The sequence below is a fragment of the Temnothorax nylanderi genome, unplaced genomic scaffold (genome assembly GCF_030848795.1).
Source record: "Temnothorax nylanderi isolate EJ_2023f unplaced genomic scaffold, tnyl_v1.0 TNYL_tig0006_pilon, whole genome shotgun sequence".
Classification (NCBI taxonomy): domain Eukaryota; kingdom Metazoa; phylum Arthropoda; class Insecta; order Hymenoptera; family Formicidae; genus Temnothorax; species Temnothorax nylanderi.
The window spans coordinates 2,294,427-2,317,228 of NW_027249068.1; the positions used below are offsets into that span (position 1 = coordinate 2,294,427).

Sequence of the window (22,802 nt, forward strand, 5' to 3'; positions counted from 1 at the left end):
ATTACAAAATTTCTAACAAAAAAATGTATATGTTCTCTTCAGGGCGACCTCGACTTAACTTCAATTAACTAATTGACTGACAGATTATCCTTATAATTATTTTAATATTCTTAAAACTAGAAAGAGGTAAAAAGTAAGCTTGACCAAAATTAAAATTAATCTGCATTGATAGAAATGGACATTATTCCATTTATGTTAAAAAATAATGTAAGTATCGTTTGATAAATAAGTTAAGTTTGATCAAAGTTACCCAGGTGGTTTTCTCCGCGACTTTTTTTCCCTAGATCGAATTGATAAATTACTACAAACGCACCACACAGAACGCAACATTTCTAGTAATTTATTAAATAAATCCTTGATATAATAATATAAGAGACGCGCCGAGATTGTAATCAAAATTATGTTTACACGTTTATATGAGCAAATTACGTTATCGTCGCGAAGTAAATCAATTTCGCGTATTTTTCGCGATATCGTACTTGCGCGATATTAAGTGCGTGGCACAATGCGGCCAACCGTAAGAAATAAAAGCCGTTTACTCGAACCATTTGACACTACTGGTCCTCGCTCGTCTTTTATTCAATCTACACTAATCTACAGATTCAAAGTTCGTGACATCGGCTTTGTCCTATCGTCCAAAATTTCTCGAGTTTGAGAAAAACCTCGAAAACTCGCACAATTTCATATCGTCTCGTCGACAACCTCCTTCACGTCGAAGGATCTCGCATCTCGCAACCGTTCTCGCTCGTTTGCTCTTTTACCTGATACCTACACTTTCTGGGACCTACACTTCTCCAGGATCTATTTCCCTTTATCATGGATATAGGGCCGATATCACAGTCGACACAGTCTCCGATTAACGTGATCCTCCGATTAAACTCACTCTTCGTCTCTTTCTAGGGGGACAGTTAGAAAGAGATGCAGAGTGAGTTTAATCGGAGACTGTGATATCGGCCCATACCGTTTCACTTTGAATTTCAGGACAAAAAATAACCGAAACGAATAAATCTACGTATAGATAATAGCGTATGTACATATACAGTTCCATCTCCTCTTCATAATTTTCTATAAAAGTCTTTTCTTTCGAAATCCATGTACGTATACATATACATACGACGTTTGATTTTAAATGCAGTAAGCATAAACTGTTTCCTCTATCCCCCCACCCCACCTTGTGTGTTTTCCTTGCCCTAACTGCTTTTCCCGTTTCCTTTTAAAAGCAGGACCGGAACGTGGTCGAGCGCTGCCGCGGCGTCAACATCGGCCAACAAATCCGTCCGTTTCACCTTCATTTATCGCATACTCGTAGCAAAAAAGGCACAAAGCGTCGAAAAAAAAGGAGGGAGGAAACGAGGCGCAACAGGTATGCGTTCAATTCGAGAAGTCATTTTTCCAACGATCCGATTCTTCCACCATTGTTTACCCAATTGTCATTCCTGCTTTTCTGTAGTAGTATAAATACCGTCCCCCAAGTGAGATCGAGAACCAATTCGATTGGAAGCTCATCAGTAGCTTTTAATCACCATTATTTGTGAAATTTCATCTCCATTCGTCGTCGTCCCCAGGGCCCGGTGTCCGGAGTTCCGGAGCGCCCGCCGAGAACGCCGAGAACGCCGAGGGCGACGGCGGTGACGCGACACGGCACTGCGGCCAGTACAAGATGGTCGACGTGCCTTTGACCGTGTCGCGCTGACGCCTGACGGTGGGCCTGCCGAGTGCCGACGCGAGACTGCGTTACCCCGCGCAACCCGAACGAGCCCCGCCGTGCCCGGAGACAGAGACGCGCCCCGGGGACGCCGACGTGCGCGACGCTAAATGGCTATCGCGGGATAAAGGGCGTACTTGGGTACGTATCCCGCGGGTGCGGGAGCCGCGTGGGTGTCGGAGGAGACGCGGGATCGAGACGGTGGATCGCCCGCGATCCACCTGTCAATACTTAGCGCGCACAAAGTGCGACGAGGTGCGCGCGCGCGCAAGCGAGTGAGCGCCCGAGCGAGCGTCTGTCTGCCCGCGAATAAAATTCTTCCTTTGTCTTTTTGAATTCCTCCGGGGAGTTATTTCGATCCCGAGACGCGGGCAGATCTCTCGCAATTGCAGATCGCGAGAGAAACACGGAAGAGGAGAACCGCGTCGCCGCCGCGGGTACCCACGGAGCTCCCCGAATGAGCGCCCCGTCGCCGTCGCGCGCTTCTTCAATCTCGACCCAGCGTGCAGCGGCTACGGCTCGTCGCCACGCGTTTCTCAGGCCGAACTTTTCGACTGTTGCAGTCCGTGCAGTGTTTCGAGAAGAGCGAGGTGCGGCCGCGCGAGGATACGGCCCCCGAGAGGGACGCAGGGACGCGAGAAACGATGGAGAAGCGGCAGGAGGTGCTCGCCCCGTTTTCCTCCGGTGAGTCGCCTCGCGGCTTTCTCTCCGTCTGTCACGCAGGAAGGTGCGTGGACGGCTGTTTGTTGTGTAGGCGTAGGTTGCTCGCGGGCGTAAGGTACGCGGCGTGCCGCTCAGTGCCGCAAAGCCAGGCTTATTTATACTTGTATGCACGTATTATTAACTGACGTACAATGCATGCACAAAAAACATATTGAAACGTATGAACTTTATAATATTAAAGTAGTTCCAGAGAACGCAATTGGTTGTGCGTCAAAGAGTCGAGAAAATTTGTCGGAATGTCTCCCTCGGGATCTGACATATGGAGGAGAAAAATATTTACTTAATTACCTTAAGTTTCTAGCAGTTTATATTTCAAACTCTGATAAGGATAATCTAGCAATTTTTGCATCATAGGCTTAAAATGTAACGTGTGCAACGACCTTCGTTAAAACGACTTTTGCGAGGAATAAATTAATATTATTAAATGGAAAGGAAGTAGATAAAGAAACCACTAGTTATTTTATTTTATTTTATCTTGGAAAATAAATTGGCGAAGCTTCTGTTATATAATGAGCACCGCATAAAAGAATTGATGTTATCGCAATGTGTATCGGAGTGAGATGCATTTTACATACCAGTAAGCTCGATGTGTCTTATGTGATGCATATATATCTATCATTGCTATTTATGTCGGAACAGAAACAAAAGAATATTCTTGAGGTAATCAATACCATGTGAAGGAAGAGAGGAGAAAGAGAGAGAGAGAAGCACTCGGTATATTTTAAAATGCATGAAATGCACACGGTATATCGATTTTGTTATTTTTTAATCTCGTGATAAATATTTAGAAAGATATATCGTCTAAATTGAGAAAAACAATATTTTACATATACAAGGGATTGTTATTAACTGTAATTAAATATGTTCGCACGCCACTAATCAGCATGCGTCTTTATGTGAAGGGTTTATTTTTTTTAATTTTATTTTAGAGATTGTTTATACAGCTGCGGCAGAAAATTCGTTTCTTTCTTAATTGTATCGTCCATATTATGCTCCGGCACGTCTGAGCAGAGTCAGCATCCTGCTGAGGGATCCTAATTTGGGAATTCCCATCGGCGTTTAGCCTCGTTAAAGCGATGAGATTAACGTTATAAAGGTGTAGGTAAAGCGTTTACAGTGATATCCTGTTAAACGAAAATTCAATTCCGTGAGTATATCTGATAACGGCAAAACAGTACCAATTCCGCGCTCGACGTACTTACACCGGAACGAAAGTAATACAGTTAGTTTTTCCGCAGCGCGATCGATTACTTGCCAATTCGCACGCGAAGAAGAGAAGAATTAGAGACGGAGAGAGAGAGAAAACAGACGAAGAGAAATGCGAACGCGTTGCGATGCTACTTGAGAGCCACGAGATGCCGAAACTTTCTCCGGAATCGAGAAAATCCGTGCGACCGTTATTTCTTGGAGAGCACAGAATTCCGTGCAACGTCACCCGCAAAATAATTATCGCGAGTACCCCGTAAGGTTTCCGCGTGCAGGCCAACAAAGTATCGCTGTATCGTACATTCTCACGATGAAGGAGCGATCGTTACGGGCTACCCCAGCGAAAATCATTACTGCCGGAATATTAAATAACGCCGATAATATCGACTCGGAGTCACCGCGGCCTACATTCAAATGCCAGCTGGAGCGACACAATCACGTATCTCTCTCTCTCTCTCTCTCTCTCCAGACATCCCCCTGGTAACCGATGCCGTCGTTGTCGAAGGGTTGTTGTTTGTAACGCCAATTACTACCACGGCAAAATCTTTCCGCGGTAAAAAGATTGAGAGGAAATTGTCGAGCGAAGAGGCGAGATGCGAAGAGCGCATTCAAGAGGATAATGAAACAGAGAGGGGAAGTTATTGAAAAGTAAATTGAAGTATTTAATTATTTATTGTATCTAAGTGCGAGACACGTGTTTCGCATTTAGCGATAAATTTAGAACGTAAATTGAAATGTTAATTTCAAGCAGACTTTATTTTAATATGACTGTAATATAAAAGATATTTAAAAGAAACTGCGAAACGAAGAAAGCCTAATCAAATTTCGATAGTATCTCGTATCAGTTATCTGCAGTTATCTAGAGATATATAAAAGGCTGTTGAAAGAAAGAATATAAATATACGATTTTTTCGTTATCAAATAATACGTAATAATTACTTTTTTTATTATTACTTTTTTATTGCAATTGTTTTATATAGATGAATTTGCACGTGGCAAAGTGATCAAATTCAAAGAGATATAGCATAGTTTCTATAAAAAGCTATAAAAATGTGACCATTGTTTCATTATTAAAGCACCAGTTTTTATGAGATTTAATTTATAAGCAATTGAAGATTGGTGAACTCTAATGAATTCAGATTTATACTGCAAGTAGAAAGCAAAATAATATTCTTTAGTTTTGTCTACATAGAGTCTTGTCTACTCTATTTTAACGGAATCTTAATCGGAAATATATTGCCCCTTTGTGTTAATATCAATTGATCGTAATCTTTACTTAATTAGTTCTACGTCTATTCTTAGAAAGTAAAAAGTGAATTTAAATCCAAGTTAATCAATACTGATAAAATCATCAGTGTTGTTACTTACAAAGATACTCAGTGTTTTAAATTCTCAACAGTTGCCAAAAGAGAGGAGATCCGGTAAAATTTCCGAGTGCGGAAGATTATCTGCAGGAACGCGCGTGAAAAGCCGCATGTGGGAGATATCTGGAGGCAGCTGGCAGCTAAAGATTTATATCGGGCCACTTCGCGACACGCTCCAGGGTGGAAAGATACAAATCTAACAAACACACGCTGCTGCTGATGCCGGCGGCGGCAGTGGTGGTGGTAGTAGCGCTGGTGGAGGAGACAGAGCGGCGAGTTGAAGGTTGGCGGTGGCGGTGGTGGCGGTGGTGGCGGCGGCGGGTTACAGGGTCGCGGGGGTGTACGGAGGCAGCGGGGTGACGCGCACGGACCAGCGGATCAATTCGCGCTCCGGGAGCTACACAGGGGGAAAAGCAACAGTCTGTCAGCCCCTTTCTACCCGGAAAAGTGCTCGGCCACGGTACGCTATCTCGTGCTCTCCTCGCACCCATCATCCCATTCAAGGACAATGATAAATTCGTCAGGGCGGCGGTGAAATCCGAACCGTTATATCGTTGTTTCTGGAGAGAAGATCGCGAAGAGGACCTCTTTCTGGGAAAAATTTGGATTGGATCGCACGCGCGGGCTGCGTGATCTCGATTACAGACCAACGATTCGTGAGAAATCCTACGCGAATGACTGGCGTACCGGTCGCGCGTAAAAGACGTCGGCATCATTAACGTCGCGAAATTACGGCGAAATTGGGATGCAGAATCGCGGTAGCGCGGCACGAGTCGAACCAGTTGATAGTTGATACCCTTAGTGCCTTACCGCAGCACAACGTTACGTATGGAATTACGATTCTCCGGTTTTCTTTCTCACGAACGAGATAATGCCAAATTGTTCGAGTACAATTCGACTCGGAGAACGAGCTGTCTGACGCACGAAACGAGAAAGGACCTCTTCGTCATTCTTTGCCCGCTTCGACTCTCATTCCCTCGTCGCTTTCGTTTCCACGCGTCGCTGTGAGATCGTGAGATCCTTAAAAATTCAACTTGCGTTCGCGGTGCCCGATTCGGAATCCGGTTTGACCTTAACGTACTTGACGATGTTATCAATCGGAGAACTCGTCCCGACGGACACATCGTAGGGATCGAGACGGTCCTCCCGGGCGCCGTTACGTTATCCCGTCCGCGTACTTAAGCGAGAAACGCGGATGCGAGTTGTCGTCGGCGGAATGCACAATCTGACCTGATTTCCACTGAATATGCCTTTATGCGGTACTCCGCTCGCGGAGTAAAGTCCGAGAGATGAGGCCGTCGCGGGGGCCGGCACGATTGTCGCGGAGTCGCTCGTTTGTTCCCAGTCCCGCGAGTCAATAGAGAGGCGGCGCGAGGAGGACGTTTCGGTATCGGTTTTCCGGTATCGCGCTTTTCGAACTCCCTCCAGCTCCGGCTCTCTGTGCTCCGTATCGCCACACGAGGACACCGCCAATAAACTACTTTGCGCACTTTTTACACCACCTCTCTCCATCACTGCTTTCGCAATCGAGCAGCGAAAAACACAACTTTTTTTGTCTCTCGTTGCTGGATGTTTTGAAATAGAGCGGGGGAAGATGTACTTGGTAATCTAGGGTTCTTCTTGTAGCATAGTGTTGAATTAACAGTAGTTGAAGGAATGGAGTGTGGTGATGACGATGTCGATTCCCGATTTTTCGACACCTGTTGTGATACGGGCGCGACGATCGTATGTTTGCAGACGAGTGTCCGAACAGCGGCGAGGACAGCGAGGAAGATGTAATAACTGATTACCTTGGCTCATCGCACTCCGACTGCGATCGCGTGCTGCCTATCATTAATGGGGATCTACGCGGCCTGAGTTTACACGGCGGCATAATCACGGAGACCGGCTACAACACCAAAGACAATACCGACAAAGCACCGATCACCATGTCCGAAAGCGGCGACGAGCAGCAGCACCACCAGCAGCAGCAACAGCAGCAGCAACACCACCCGTTACTCGCACTCGGCACTAATATACAAGCCCAGCCTAATCCTTTAGTGCCCATCATTAGCGTCACGCCTCATTCGCCCGGTGTGGCCAAAAATTATCCGGTTCTAGGTAACGATTGGCTCTCTTGTTTCACACGGTTGAAGTCTTAGATACCAATCTATATACGATTCTTGTTTTATTTTTTTAGCGCGTGGTGACTCACAATATTTGAATTTGCATAAGAAAATAATATCAAGATGCATTGATTCATAAAATTAAAATAAACATCAAAACTACATAAACAAGTTAAAAAATATGATTTAAAAATTAATTAACGTTTAATTTTTTAAAATTTGATAGAACTATTTATGAGCAACGTTTGTTTTCTTGCAGAGGAGAATTTGCAACAACTGCACGAGATTCACGACTGCATCCAGCGTATGCGAGACTTGACACTAGGCACTCTGGGATGCCACATTCGCGCCTCCAACGACGCTCCACAAAGATTGACCTCCTCCTGCCCGTCCCTGTGCCCGCTGGCTTCGGCCGAGCTCGCGTCTCGTTCCGGCAATCATCATCACCACGACACCGGTTCTGACCCAGACCTTCTCCTCGGCAATTGCTCCACAAACAGCTCCCCGACGCATTTCCCGTCAGCGAGTAGTCATACCCGCTCGCAACAGGCGCAAGGTATAGATCGAAGACGCAGCTGGACCGGAGATCTGGAGGATCTGGAGGAGAGCCGACGCGGCCGCCGCCGGTACTCCGGACAGAATCATCTGCAAGCCCAAAATATGGTTAATATTGCCCGTTACTTGTTGAAACCAGGGCATGATTCTATCTCGGTGAGTTCATGTTTCGATGCCGCGGATTTTGATGCTACGCAAGAATATTATTATTTTGTTTCCATTATCAAAAAATGTAAATATAGATATTCTTTTGTGTCTGTGTAGCATCGAAATCTGAACTCATCGAAATTATATCGGTCTCAAATGCCCGGTAATAATCACACTCTTATTTGCTTTACGATGGTGGCATGGTTCTGACTTGCTTTGTTGCCTTAACGCATTGCGCTTCTCGTTGAAGCCATCGCTAAATGCCGCTCACTACGCAATCACGACGTACTCGTTTACTCGTTTCAGCGACAACGCAGCATTAGTTTAAGTAGCCTAGACAGCGAAAACGAGCTAGAATTAGATGGAAAACCATGTAGCGGATCCGCAAGCGTAAGCAATCGGGCATGCAGGTCGCAAACGAGCACGCACTCGCTGAACGAAGCTGATCTTTTACAGGTAATTTCCGTGATTCTTCAAGAGATAATTTCTTCTCTTGACATGCACGCAGGGACGAAGTATAAACATAACAAATTTTTCTTTGACAGAATGAATATCAGAAGATAGTCACAAAGAGGGGTAGTCAGAGATTAGCAGAAAGTAGCAGTCTAATGCCAGGACTGACTTCGCGTTTACCACTTCAGAAATCTATATCAACGCCCTCGATCGTTACACCGCAAGTTCACGCGCATTTAAACGAAACCGGAACTCGAACGACACCTTCACTTGCAGCGTAAGTCCATTACGAATCATTGATGAAGATCGCACAGCTAGATCAACGATAATGAAGGAGCAAATACTTATACTTATTATTTCCTGATGTTTTCGATGTAGGAACGTTACTTACTTTCGAACGCACACAGTCATAATCTAGCTTGCGATCTCGTTATAAATTAGCACACAAAAAGCTATGCACATACATATCTTGTGCCGTGTACGTTCATGTGTGCGCAGGCACCCATGCATGTGCACTTTCACGCGTATATATTTACATCTTGTCGATTTTTCAATTTTCCGCACAAGTAGAAACTTATTTCGAAAATCAGACGCAGACGTACTTATGCATGAACACTTGATAACTTAGTAGATTAAATCTCAGAGATGTCTACATTCATAAGTGCCTGAAACATTCTGCATTATATAGATCTTTTAGCTTATCTTATTATAACTGCTCGCGTATTATTATATTACAAGTCACATAAAACATACAAGAAAAAGTCATCAGATTATTATCTTATGGTAACAATTCAACATAGTTTAATACATATTTTGTCCAAAGAGTATCGCGGCTTACATTATCAGTTATTGACGACAAGTACCTATAACTAATATCTTGCTTTTATTTTATACGAGACCAAAATAGTTAATAACATTGCATATCTGCTATTGATTTGAAGGCTTAATTTATTCACATTTCATCGATCACTTCTGCCAATCACATAACTGTTTTTCTAAACGCGAGCAGTTTATTATTTCAAATATTATCGATGTGCATTTTTGCATCGGATCATCTGAGAATATCTGAACTACAATTATCCATTATACACGATAGTTGCTTAGTTTGTGTTTGTACTTGAAAATTTGCTACAATCCTGCATGAAAAACAGCCGTCGTGAAAGAAACGAAAAGGGTAGTGGGAGTGAGACAGAAACCGAAGATCTTCATACACCACACAGCCACGAATTCCATGAAGACCGGGAGGGTACTCCGAGTGTTCAAATATCCCTTGACGAGCTTTTGACCGAGTGAGTACCCCAATGCCTCAAGTCCTTCATATTTAACCGGATTATTTATGATACTGCGAAAACCTTTTAACGTCACTGATGGGAATGGTTTGTACCGGTTTACTCGACGATCGATTCTGTAGCCACAAATAGTCTGTAGTTACATTACAACTGCAAAATTAAATCAGTCAGATAGACTCATATACATTAATTTGTTTGGAATAACTCACATTTCTCTTTAGGTATTAATTAAAAATATATGTGCAGGCAGTTTAATGTTACTTAAGACTCGTTGAACAAAAATTACCGAATATATCACAACGAAAATTACTATGTCACGTGGTTGTGCATGCGACACATTTTAAAACACGTAGCTCTGCACACATTTACAGAAATTACACGCATACTTTTATCTCTCGCAATAAGCTATGAATAGATCGAAACGCTTCCATAGTTGCACTGCTGATCATCTACAAAATACAATTTTAAATATCCATGCCAAATTTAGACTCGAACAATGTTGGTATATATGCTGATTTTTCAGTGGCACTGCATACGATGATCATCATTCCGAAAAGACTAGAAGAAAGCGCGGTTCTATTTTCTTCCGCAAAAAGAAGGTAAGTCAATAATCTAAAATGTGATTGCTTGATACATCCGATAAAGCCGTTCTCGATCGAATCGTGCTTTAATCTTATTTCAGGATAAAAGCGGGAAGAAGACTAGTCAACAGCATCAGTGGGTAACGACGACGGTGGGAACTCAGGGAAGCTTATTATGTGATGTTTGTATGAAACATTCGACGAATAAACCGCTCCTTCACTGCGACAGTAAGAGAACCGTTATATTAAGTTAAACGACTTTCGCGATTGCCGTAAATGTTATAATTAACTTTCGTAAAATTACACTTCGCTTAATTTTTATAAAATCAGATTGCGGAGCGTCGGTTCATCAAAGTCAGGGATGTAAGGATCAATTAGTGCTGGAGTGCATCAAGTCCAAACATCACTCCGGAAAATCCGCAGCAAAGTCTTCATCTAACGTTTCCACAATGTCGAGTAACAGCAGCGTCAACAAACGGGGTTCCACGACGTCGCTGCCTTTACCGGCATCATCCGGAAGCGGAAGGTAACAAGTTCATATTGACAAAAAATATTCATTTTTTTTTTGCATTGGATCTGCGTATCTGTGGTTCAAGATTCGCACGCAAATGGCATGGCTGGGCCGAAACTCGGAGTTTATAACGAACTTCTTTTGCGAAATGATTAATGAGTAACTCAAATCAGGCTTAATTTGATTGGCAAGATTAGAATTTATTGTCTTATTTTAAAACATATATTTAGATAAGAAAGAAGATTCAATAATTTATTAAGTAAAGAAATATTTTTTGTATCTAACACATATAAATAGTACAAAGCGAGATTGTGAAAAACCTTAAACTAAACAAAAATTGTATATTTGTTTATTACTCCGAGGTTTTGGCTGGCTCAGAAGCTTATTATTTCTGGTTAATTTCGCAGTTTAGCAATATTAATAGTACGGCAAGCTTTAGCGCGTTCAGCATCGCGCCGCTACATTTTAATTGATATAATATCGTTTTTACATATTATGCGTATTACTTTGTACAAAATATACCATGCTCAGACTACCTCAGCTAGCTTTCGGTTTACTATTATTACATACACAAGCTACAAAGATAGTAGATACTAACGGCTGATGTTATCGGTAATTGCGTCGTAACGAGAAGTTATCAAACACATTGACGTAACTCCGAGAGTCATTCGATTCTGAATTTTAATTTTATTCCGTCGATTTTTTTTAAAGAAAAGGACAAAGCTATTTTATTAATGAATAGAAAACTCTTGCGTGTGGGGAACGATTCGTTAAGATAAGTTTCGACATAAAAAGTCGACAAGCGTAAAAGAAAGACTTAGCGCAAGAAAAATGAAGGAAATGAAGGAAAAACGGCCTGACAGGCAAAATGAAGTTGCCCTAATGCAGTGTGTGCTTTCTCCTTCTCCCGTGCATTCCCTCTCGTGCAACTACGTGCAAACCGATCGATTGTACGACGATTAAAGGGAAATTAACAGCCACAAGAAAACCGTGTCAAGCTACAGCCCTTGGCGGCGAGTCGCCACTAAGCTTGGAGTCAAGTAAGTCTCTGATATCTGATGTGTTCCTCCTGTATTCTGTCGAAAGCGTTCGTTTCGTTCGTTTCTGTTCGTGTACTATCTCAAGCTGTATTCGGGCCAAGTAAACGAGCACGAACAAACACGAATGAACAGCTTGCTTTCATATACTGGCGGCACCGTTCGCACTGATTGGAGCGAGTCGTTTGTTCGCATTTGTTCGCAATCTTTTGCTTAATCTGAATTCAGCTTTACACGCGTCTGATAGGAAGGCGCGCGTTTCTCGTTCCTCGATTCTTTTCTCGCACACCACATACTACACAACACACATACACATACGTGCACATGTTCAGCGAACGGCAAATTCGAATTCTGCCGTCTCGTCTTGTATAATCTGAAAGAGACATCATCTTGCCCTGCCTGTGCTTCTGATCTTGTGCTTGCTTCTATGATTTGTGTCCATCCAATGATATATTTTGTGTTATCTCTTCTCGCTGTAATCTTCGCCTAAATTATAGCGCATAAGTTCACGAGTGTTAATTCGTAAGGTAATTTCTTCACGATAAATATATACACACCGGACAATATAATATCACAGTAGATACATGCTCATGACATGTTACCAGTTTCTATATCTCTCCTTTCTACTTTACAACTTGCCCTGTCAACGATAGTTTGTCACGTTTTTTTCTCTCATTGTTCCCACGTTTCTCAATGTGTCACGAGATTTCGTATCCGAACTTTCATATGTATACAGTCACGTTTTCAAAGTAGTTTGTCAAGTCAGTTTTTGGGTCGGGTCGGGATCGATTACGGTCTAACGAGAATATAAAACGGGTGCTGTTCTTCGAGTCTCCCGTAATGCGTCTTATGCGTGAATCCGTGTTCTCGATCGCTGAAAAAATTTAAGCAAACCGGAGGACAAGATAGGAACGGAAAGAAAGCAAGTAGTTGCCTCTATGACGCATGTCCCACCCGACCTAAATTCGAAGTTTCCGGCTCTTGCAGATTATTGTTCATCTCTGCGAATGGCTTTTTGCTATTAATATCAAAGACTTTTAATATCTCTGAATTTATCTTAGATCACTAGTTTTATTGACTATACATTGCGATGAGAGCGGAATTGATTGTTACGACAGTAAGTCAATAATATATCATAGTTCAATAATATATCGGATATACATTGACACTATAATGAAAATTAGACGAAGGTTTATACATGCTTAAATGAAGATATCAAATATCATCTGCAAGGTTTGTATAGAAAGGATCGTACGGAAAAAAATATTTTTAAGATGTATAATTCACCAGTCTTCTTAAAAGGCCGGCATCTCCCAATCAGTACATTAATTTCAAGAGTCTTTCAAGCTGGAGTTCGTCCTAACATTGTGTGCGTCATTTAGGAAAGAGTGACACTTTTCTTCTTTAATCGTAAATCGTGCTTTATGAAACAAAGCTATATCTTTCTTTCAGTCAAACGATAAACGAAGAAAAAGATGCCGAGGGCGGGCAACATCGTGATCTTCCCAGGTTTGTAAATATATCTTTTCTCTTTTCTTTTTCTTAGATGTTATAATAAACTTCAATCCGTAAATTTTAATCAAGGCACCCGGTGTACCGTAACGCTGTAATGAACAATAAACTAATGAAAAGAAAATTAATAAGCTGATTTTTCCTTTATTTCAGCGGATGGGAAGAATTTGACTTTGGGGACGATGTTCATCAGTTCACAGTGGCAGATCTCGAGGAGATAGATCCCGAGCTAACGTTGGGAAAGGAGGAGCCCGATTCTTGGAGCTCCGCGATCGGACGTAACATTGCGTTACGTCTCGTCGATCATTGCGAGCGCGAGGTGAAGAGGCAGGAACATATATACGAATTCGTGCTGACGGAGAAGCACCATTGTTTGGTATTGCTCGCCATGGAGAAGATCTTTGCGGAAGGACTGCGACGACACTTTCGTCTAGGTCAGCCGGATCTCGAGCGCATGTTTCCCCGACTACGGGATCTGATCGACATCCATTTACGGTTTCTGCAGAAGCTGTGGAAACGACAGAATGCTAATCCCGTGGTCTCCACGATCGCCGACATTCTAGTCGAGCAATTCTCGAGCGATAACGCACAACGCATGAAGAGTGCGTATGGGGAATTCTGTAGTCGTCATCGGGACGCCGTTGAAGCGTACAAGTATTACTTGCGTAACGATCCTCGCTTCGCCCGTTTTGTTCGCCACTGTCAGGTATGTTTTAATAACGAGCAAACGATGTAGGCTCGAACGGTACGGTTCAGTAAAGTGGAATAATATGTGCCCTCAGACGAATCCTTTGTTGAAAAAGAAAGGTATACCTGAATGTATACTCTTTGTTACTCAACGTTTGACGAAGTATCCGTTGCTGATCGAGCCGCTCATCAAAACCGGCGTTACACAAGATGAAGGTGAAGACTTACGTAAAGCACTGGTCCTTGTTAAAGAGATTTTAGCTGATGTAGATGCCTGTGTAGCCGACAAAGAGCGAGAAGATAGAAAATTAGAAATATACAATAAGTAAGTTTCGATTTTTCTTTTTTCCTTTTTTTTATTACGTTTCTTCGCGTCGTTATTTTTTTCGGAACTTAAATAACAATGTTTTTACAGGATCGACGCGAAGTCATTCGCGACGTATCGTGGTGCCAAATTCAAAAAGTCGGATATAATTAACAGAATCCTGAAGTTCGAGGGCACTGCATACTTAATGCAAGGTCGTGGCAAAATGACTGCCATTGTAGTGGTCGTTCTCTCAGATATATTGTTTTTCTTGGCTGAGAGAGATCAGAAATACGCGTTCTTCGTGCCTGACAATAAAGCGGGTATAGTATCGCTGCAGAAGCTGCTGGTTCGCGAAAAGGCCCGTCAAGAATCTAGCATTTACCTGATAAGCAGTAATCCAGCCGAACCGGAAATGTTCGAGCTAAAAATTCAGAAGCCAAAGGACAAACAATTATGGATACGGGCTATTCGATCAGCGGTCGAGACCTGCCCGCAAGATCCTGAAAACGAGGCCGACACGGTGACTGAAAATAGTAACGAGTTGCGAGACACTCGCTCCTCCTCGATTTCGCTGATCTCCATCGAAGAGAAGCAGCGTATTGCCAAAGTTAAGGAGTCAAATATAATTAGAATTGTCGGTATGTTCCTTTAGCTTTTTTTCAACTTCTAATATTATTTTGCGCTTCCTAATGTATTCAAATGAAAAATTGTGTTACATCAGGCGAATTGCGAAAGAAAGATGCAGAGCAGGCGTTGCTGTTTGAGGAGAAGATCAACTTGCAAATGCGGCTTTTACAAGCGGCGAATGTCTGCGGGAACGAGAGCGATAATGAGAGAATTGAAAAGCACGAGAAGGAAGGTGCCGATTACACCCGATTGGTGCACAATGAAGGAACTGATACCACTCAATTGTGGCAAGAGGTTAATATTCTATCCCACTATACATTATATATTACCTATTGAATTCTAATTTATAAATCGTCGGCTTAATCGTATAAATTTTGTGTTTTACGCAGGTGGTTGTGGCCGTGCAAGAAGCGACACGTCTTGCTAGCTCACTGTCATTCAGCGCGGGTGGCGGTACTCTATCGCGAAGCTTAAGCTCCGCCGGCGAACGCCACAGCGAAGCTTACATTCCGCCTGCTCTTTGCGTTCCTCGAAGGGCCGAAACGTTCGCTGGTTTCGATCACAATAAAGTATGTATAAACGAAAGCAAGTGTAAAATAACCCCGTATAAAAATAATCTACTACGCTTTTAGGAGAGATACCCGCTGCGTGATTCGAACACGTTGCACACTGTGATCCCTGTTCCGAAACCCGGTGAATTACCTAAAGAAATTGCCGACGAGAAGGACGGCCAAGAATTGGAGACAAGCAAGGATCAGCAGTGGGCGGCGATACGTTTGTCTCATCACGTTTATACGTTGCTCTGTATAATAAGTAATCAGATGACAACGATCGACAGCCTGCAAGCGCAACTGGCCGCATGTAAGGAGGGCAGTATGGGCAAGTCGTCCAATAGCCGACCGAATCCGAATCGTCAGTTGGAAGAGCTGCGGAACTTGCAGGATCAGCTTTGTCGAGAAAAAGCGGCGTTTCGCGCCGCATCTCAGCAGGAGAAGACCCAGCTGGAAGAGGAACGAGCCGAGTTGGCGCGGCAGAGGGAGCAATTGGCCGCGGAGCAGCGGGACGTAACGCAACAACGGGATCAGTTGTATCGACGACTCGAGGCATTGGAGCGACAGGGCGTAACGCTGGTCGGAAGTTCCACGACCGGCTCGACGATGATTCACCTATCTCACTTGACACAGAACGCCGAAACGATGCAGCAAAGCGCGCGCAGCAAGGCACAACCCGACGCGAAACGCATTCCTCTGAATCTGATCAGTGCGACAAATCAGCAGAAAGTGCAGAGTAACTTGCCGATCAAACAACAGCTGCCGCTGAAGCTCGCCAGCGGAAGTAACAATAACACAAGGTAGAGCCAGCTCATTCTACCCTAAACATCACAAACGTTTATCTTTCAGTCGACAAGCAATAATCTGTGTTTTATCGTACGACAGAAGCGGTAGCACCGCGAGCAACAATAGTCCGGATCGGCACTCCAGGGCGGGCAGCAGCCCAGCGATCGTCACTGGATCCGTATACTCGTCGCCAGAGCTCGGGAACAGTCACCATCACGGAATCTGCGGGAATAACACGCATTCGTCGAATCGTTCGCTTCGCATCACTCGCTCACCGCCCGACACCTCGTATGCGCATCAGCAAGCGCAGCAACAACAGCATCAGCAGCAGCGAAACGCGGAGCCGCAACCGCAACCTCCACCGCCGCAGCAGCAGCAGCAGCAACAACAACAACAACAACCACCGTTGGAGGAGGAGGTGATCTTCTTCTGACGATTCTTTCGATTCGGTCGCAAGCATTCGTCGCGTTCGTCGCGCGCCAGCGCCGCCGCCGCCACCACCGGTACGACTACGCCAACTTTGACACCGGCACCGTCACCGCGAAATCAGTCGAGGAGCAGCCAGTCCCGCAGCCGCGTTAAATCCTTTTGATTTTCGACATAAATATTTCGCGATGATGCAATCTATTCGCCGCTTCGCAGATACACTCTTTCGTAATGTCTCATCTTTTACCATTTCGCGTTTTCTTCTTCTATCGCTCATCCTTTCCTCACTACGGGTTTGATCGTCTTACGATAGGATGCACGACTATTTATTTTAACGACGAGGTCGTAGCGTAATACAATATTCGATCTTGCCCACACAATCGTCAATAAATGCGAGTAGTTAATCTCGGTGTAGCTGGGAGAAAGAAAAGATATAATACTTTGTTACGTTCCAACTGCTACAACTGACGGCAATAATCATTTTTATGCCAAATCTCTCCAAACTATTACCTTGACGAGAGGGATACGTTAAGAGTAAAACAATTTTTATTAAAAGTGATCGGAGATGCTCGCGGAGTAAAGAGAGAGAGAGAGAGAGAGAAGAGTATTAACGGCCGACTTAGCAAAGCAGATCAGCCGATCTTGTTGAATTCTTGCTCGTTACGTTATCAAGCCGACTGACAGTTTTAGAAACACAAGATTTTAGATGAATCTTTTAAACCTGTTGCTGCTTGCTGAAGTGCAAGGTAGATAAATACATATATATATATATATTACGGTTACATACATATATACAGGAATGTGTGTACATATATATACTTTTTCATAAGCATACGTGTGCGTGTGTGTATAATTGGGCACGAATGAAAGGGCAAATCGTGTATGTGCATATGTACGTGCGATGCGACTCTTCTCGCACGCTCGCACGTCTAGTTATATCTCTGTGAATGCACGAGCGAATCTCTGTTACGAATGATAGAGCGAATCTACGGTAGCTATTCTTATTACTATTGTAGTATTTTAATACGTGCTAAAGCGACAGATAGGATTTATCATTAACAATTATGCATTATTGTCATTATTATCAGTACGTGTGCCAAGCCGCTGGTCAAAATCGATGACACTTCAGTTTTCAAAACATTTACTTTACACGCACGATTCTGTTTTTACGTGGGTGTGTCGCGCGTGATACACCCGTGTGGCTCTTCCCCCACGAATTGTAGCGGAGGGATTTCATACTTGGCATTTCGTTTCGGGATTATTCACTGCCATTATTGTCGTTCTTTGTCGAGCGTTCTTTCTCCTCGTATTATTGTCCACAGGTAACTTTATTTATTGCATTGTGTAAGATCGATGATGAAAGCCCGCGCAAGCCCACGCGAAATGATACCCACGGAAGCGAGAGGGAGTCCGTTACACGAGAATCGTAACGAACTCCCGTCCCGCTCGTTGCGAGAATATTTCGCGTCGGTTCTCGCGGATCTTGCATCCCGTGCACCGTTTCTAATGTATTTTATTTGTACGTCACACTTATCAACGAATGAGGACGTTCTCGAGTGCCGAAGGAAAGATGAGGAATCTCTGAATCATAGTACGGTCATACTGCACGTTGGATCACCGACCCACTGTTACTGTTAGATCGCAAAAAAAAGCAATACGTATTTAGCATACCTTAACGAAGTTCGTCGTTGCGACGCGGCATCAAACGCGCTTTCAGATTCAAAAACGGAAAGGACAATTGCGACAACCGTGTTATATATATATATATATATATGATATATAATATCGTATTGTTGTGATGATTGTCAATAATGTCTCTGAATTATGGACTTCTGAACTCGGTTCGTAAACGATTATAGTTATAATGCTGTGCGTATATAAATAAACATTCCTTAACAGATAAAACTGGCGTGCAATATGATCGGATTGAAAGACAGGCGAAGGGGCCGTTGAGGCACGGTGGACAAGAAACGTCTAATGAATTAGCCTCGTTAAGGAAACTTAAGTAATAATGCTGCAAGTTCGTCTCAATCAATCACGGTGACAATAGATCTTAAAAAAGTATTCCGTAAGGTATGTCGAATTACGCGAGGGAAAAGAAAAAAAAAAGGGGGAAAAAAAGAGGATATAAGGCGACTTTATTACAAGTCTACTACTACTATATATTTACTATCTACTGCGATGCCGAGCATGTGACAAGCTCGCGAGGTGATATTTTGCGATTGTAGCTGGTTGTAGCGTCTGTGCCGTGGATGAGTGTTCGACTTCATCGCGTACATATATGCATACAGACGATATATTTACTGCGTAACTAGCCGGGCAAAGGAGATTCGTAAAAAGAAATTGGTTTTAGACGAAACGTAACTTCCGTACGACTCGAGAAAACAATCGCGATGACTGTTTACACAACGGCTTAATCCGGTTTAATAACTGCCGTATATCATCCAATCCCAAATTTTTCTTTCTTTGATCATGTAATGATTATTTAGATATCAACCTTTTTTGCTACTTAAACCACAACTTTTAGTGCGTATATATATACATATATGCACATATACATATACACACTAACTTTGAATTAATCTTTGATATATATATATATATACACATCAAAGATTGATTCAAATGTGTAGAGTATCAAAATAGGTTTATATTTAAATGATCGTCATAATGAAAAGAAGACAAATTTTGGATCGATTATAGTATACGGTAGTTATCAAACCGGATTATAAGCCGCTGTGTAAACGTAGTCTCTGTCTCGGAAAATATGCTGCAATGGAGCAAATTGACTGTCACGGTGTGCGATCGATGAGATGCCGCAATTTCCCGTCTCCGTCGACTGATCGGACTGATATACCTGTAATAAATAAATGAAGTCGCACACAATCCCGCGGGATAACACGCGAAGAATCAAATCGGCGACAGCTGAGGAATAGCGTGACGGCCTACGCGCGTCTCGTGGCGTTTCGTATCTTTTTGTTTTTTTCTATTCTAGTAGTATAACGTCACGTGGCGACGCAAAGTTTGAGAAAGGATATATATCTATAAAGGTTATATATATCTATAAAGATTATATATAAATGAAGTTACAGTAACGCGGTTTTCCACGTTTTAGCGAATCTTTACGTCCCCGATGCTCATGGGAAGTATTTTTGTACGTTTAGTCTGTACCTATACTACCGTTTCGCTCTAAAACTATATCTACTGTTATCATTGTGATACTCGCTACTGCGATCGTCTTTTGAATCGTTAATGTAATAATATTACATAATGTGTAATAAGCGGGCGTGTGTTTGGCTATTGATACGCTCACGGATCGGCAATAGGAGTCTCCTTGAATTTTGACGATTTTCAAACGCAGAGACTGTAAACTACTATCCAATTGTTATTATCGAGTTATTTGGTTGATTGTTCTTTGTCACGAGTACTGATTACCCGACACGAGTCCTCTGACGATTGCCAATCGTCCTGTTTTATTAATCTTAATCTCGCTGTGACAGAAGGAAATCCGTTTCCTTGCGAGTCACGCGCAACTCCTATGGTCTGTCTTGTTCTTTTCTTCCACGTCTATGAATTCCATGTATCCGCAGTTACATGTGATTTACATTCCTTAGCATTTATACCACGGAACCCGTGGCTGCATTTTTTTTATCAATATATGACTCGCCGTTAAATAATTAATCGCATAAACAAATAATACCTATTTATTATAAATGTACATACAAACTGTTATTGTAATAAAGAAGAATGTGAGGGAAATATACAATCATGACATTTCAATCGACGTTCGCTGTTCCAATTCCGCTGACACGATTACATTTTTGAAAAACACTTTTCCGCATTAACAAATTTACATTATTTTTCCTAAATACTTATTTTAATAGGGTTTAATCCTGTGATGCCGGTCACGGCCGTTTCCAATTTTAGTTAACAACTTATGATCCGAATCTCGCTGTGTCGGCGATTCCGCTTGTCGCCACACGTTGATAATGCCTTTCTCGCCGACTGTCACCAAGCTACCACTCTGCAAAATCGAGAATACGAGGTTATTATCGATAATTCTCCAAGTTGAAATAATTCCTTAATCTACTAATTTACCTTTTCATGCATCCAGCTGTCCCGTACTATTTGTTTGTTCCCTATAATTTCGTAACACGTTTCCAAACAATTCTCCCTAATACTCAAACATCTTAGATTTTCCCTGAAAAAATACGAACGTTATATATTGTATTAAGGAATTTTATATCCCATGTTAATACATTTAAAATAAATAAGAAATTACTCCTTGCAGTAATACTATACAATCAACTAAATGCCAATAATCTAAAAAAATTCTAATTGTTTTGTACAGTGTATAAGTACATTTATTATATATTTCAAACTAATACCCTTTAACTGTACTAGAACCCGCCAGCAGGAATGGTTGTCCAAACACATTTGTGGTGTGGAATTTCACTAAGTAACAATTATCAGGATCATCCTTCTGCAATAAATAGAATTCTTCAAGATTATTCTTTGAGAAAAGTGATATACGATAAACAGTGATATGATTAAAAAAACCATGCATACCCGCGATACTGCTAAATGACTGCGCTCGAATGTTTCATACGCACAAGCACCTTCGCATTCCCATAATTGCAAATTGTGCGTATGTGTCGTACACCATAGAGAATCATCGGTTAACCAGCCTAGCCTGTCCTAAAAAGAAAAGCTGTTTGATTACCAAGATAGTCTTCATATTGTCACGTTATACAAAACAACAGAGGTGATTTTCTCACCACTGACGACTCAGTATTTAACGAGGATGTCAAGGCCAAATCTTCCGAGGATTGCATCAGGTCGAATATATTCATCAGACCGTCAGTGCTACCCGATGCCAAAACATTCCGCTTGGTGGGATGAAAGGTCAGACAAGTGACGTCATCCATATGCGATTCCCAATATCCACCAAGGAGATTGTTTTTATTTCCTATTTTTGAACCACTTTGCCTTATGTCCCAAAATAGAATAAACGCATCTCCACTGGTGTGCTCCGTCCCACCGGCTACGAGCCTTTCATCGCAGCTGAGGTCAAAGCTAGCCAAAGGCTTTGTTTTACCATCTTCCGTACCATCTATAAATGTCGAAACATGACTAGAATTTTTATCGATGAGTAAATTATGTTCACGGTCGTTGGGACCGTTGGGACTGACAGTCTGACAGTTACCTTTGAATTCTGCCACGACCTTTCCTTTAGCACGCAAATCACATGCTGTAATTAGCCCATCGTTAGTCGCGATATATAATATATTTTTAGAAGTAGGACTGAACTTAACTCCCACGATGGGTGCTTGATTATGGTCCAGGGTAATCGTTCGGCTCGTGGACTCGCCAACAGAATATATCACGCAGGAATGGTCCGATAGTCCTGCTCCAATTGTAAATTCTGGCTCACTATATATAACAAACAATTTATATAAAAATAAAATTAATACATGTGGTTGGACAATATCATATCAAGTACTTCATGTCAAGTACAAAGTTATAATAATAAGATATAATAATAAGTAGATATTCCAAACTGCCAAACTGCCAAAATATATAAACAAAAATATTAGTAAGCAGTAAAAATTACTGAAAATATTATTGGGCATACACATTTAGATAAAAAAAAAACAAATTTAAAAAATTATATTTTATATATATTGTAATAAAAAAAAATAGAATACAAACACAACAGTGTTCTGTATATTAAAAGATATAGATTAGTTTCTCGCGCAATAGCAGAAACATATTTGAAGCACATGTGTGATGTGTCACATTTTTGCGCAGATCTGACAGGAAATGTTCCATAAGGAAACATAGAACTTGCCTTTGAGTTCCACAGACGGAGAGGATGTAGTTCTGATCGTGCGACACCGTCTCTTCTAGCGACAGCGTCAGCTCGACCTTCTTGCCGACCATTTCGTCGCCCTGTCCGCGCGTTCCTGCGTCGTTCTTGACGTTCAGCCTCGTCAGGGATTCGATTACTTTCGACATACTCTCCCGTTTCGCGCGTTCCAAGTTGAAAGGGAGACTGAGTTTGAGGTTAGCTCGAACATGCGCGGCGTCGGCATGAAGGCATGAAGTATGAGGGTGATGGTGATGCTCAGTGATGTTATTGCACGCCCCTCTCTTTCTTCCTCTTCTCAAGTGACGTTTTCAATGAAATTCATGACGCTCGTGACGCGATATATAACGCGTTCAATAAG

At 42.4% G+C, this 22,802-nt stretch overlaps 2 protein-coding genes across 8 annotated transcripts; one reads left to right on the plus strand and one right to left on the minus strand.

The window, feature by feature from the left end:
- The first annotated feature begins 1,587 nt into the window (after positions 1–1,587).
- Cyst (rho guanine nucleotide exchange factor 18 cysts) lies at positions 1,588–20,352 on the plus strand. Of its 7 annotated transcripts, none has more exons than XM_071717073.1 (19): positions 1,588–1,846; positions 2,246–2,389; positions 6,736–7,098; positions 7,363–7,814; positions 8,112–8,261; positions 8,351–8,535; positions 9,410–9,547; positions 10,071–10,146; positions 10,230–10,356; positions 10,459–10,654; positions 11,605–11,679; positions 13,129–13,185; positions 13,342–13,894; positions 13,971–14,200; positions 14,291–14,820; positions 14,904–15,103; positions 15,199–15,378; positions 15,442–16,160; positions 16,246–20,352. In XM_071717073.1, exons 2-19 carry the CDS (start codon positions 2,350–2,352, stop codon positions 16,577–16,579), a joined length of 4,605 nt encoding a protein of 1,534 aa, XP_071573174.1. In that variant the 5' UTR covers positions 1,588–1,846; positions 2,246–2,349; the 3' UTR covers positions 16,580–20,352. The 7 variants fall into 7 exon arrangements, with proteins under 7 accessions (XP_071573174.1, XP_071573171.1, XP_071573177.1 ...); XM_071717070.1 differs by having other exon boundaries at positions 2,269–2,389; XM_071717076.1 differs by having other exon boundaries at positions 2,269–2,389; positions 11,617–11,679.
- On the minus strand, positions 20,261–22,690 carry LOC139779033 (WD repeat-containing protein 89). The gene is made up of 7 exons (XM_071717233.1): positions 22,424–22,690; positions 21,779–22,005; positions 21,351–21,685; positions 21,142–21,270; positions 20,961–21,055; positions 20,671–20,773; positions 20,261–20,596 (listed from the first exon to the last, which is right to left on the minus strand). Exons 1-7 carry the CDS (start codon positions 22,588–22,590, stop codon positions 20,450–20,452), a joined length of 1,203 nt encoding a protein of 400 aa, XP_071573334.1. The 5' UTR covers positions 22,591–22,690; the 3' UTR covers positions 20,261–20,449.
- Between the last annotated feature and the right edge of the window lie 112 nt (positions 22,691–22,802).

What these genes read in the sequence shown, in the direction of transcription:
- LOC139779033 (XM_071717233.1), bottom strand. Translation starts at nt 22,590, where the DNA reads ATGTCGAAAGTAATCGAATCCCTGACGAGGCTGAACGTCAAGAACGAC. An exon ending in GTCATTTAGCAGTATCGCGG is followed by an intron (nt 21,056 to 21,141) that starts GTATGCATGGTT and finishes TATTTATTGCAG; the next exon opens with AAGGATGATCCTGATAATTG. An exon ending in ACAGCTGGATGCATGAAAAG is followed by an intron (nt 20,597 to 20,670) that starts GTAAATTAGTAG and finishes TCGATTTTGCAG; the next exon opens with AGTGGTAGCTTGGTGACAGT.
- Cyst (XM_071717073.1), top strand. Translation starts at nt 2,350, where the DNA reads ATGGAGAAGCGGCAGGAGGTGCTCGCCCCGTTTTCCTCCG. An exon ending in TTTTCTTCCGCAAAAAGAAG is followed by an intron (nt 10,147 to 10,229) that starts GTAAGTCAATAA and finishes ATCTTATTTCAG; the next exon opens with GATAAAAGCGGGAAGAAGAC. An exon ending in GGAAGTAACAATAACACAAG is followed by an intron (nt 16,161 to 16,245) that starts GTAGAGCCAGCT and finishes ATCGTACGACAG; the next exon opens with AAGCGGTAGCACCGCGAGCA.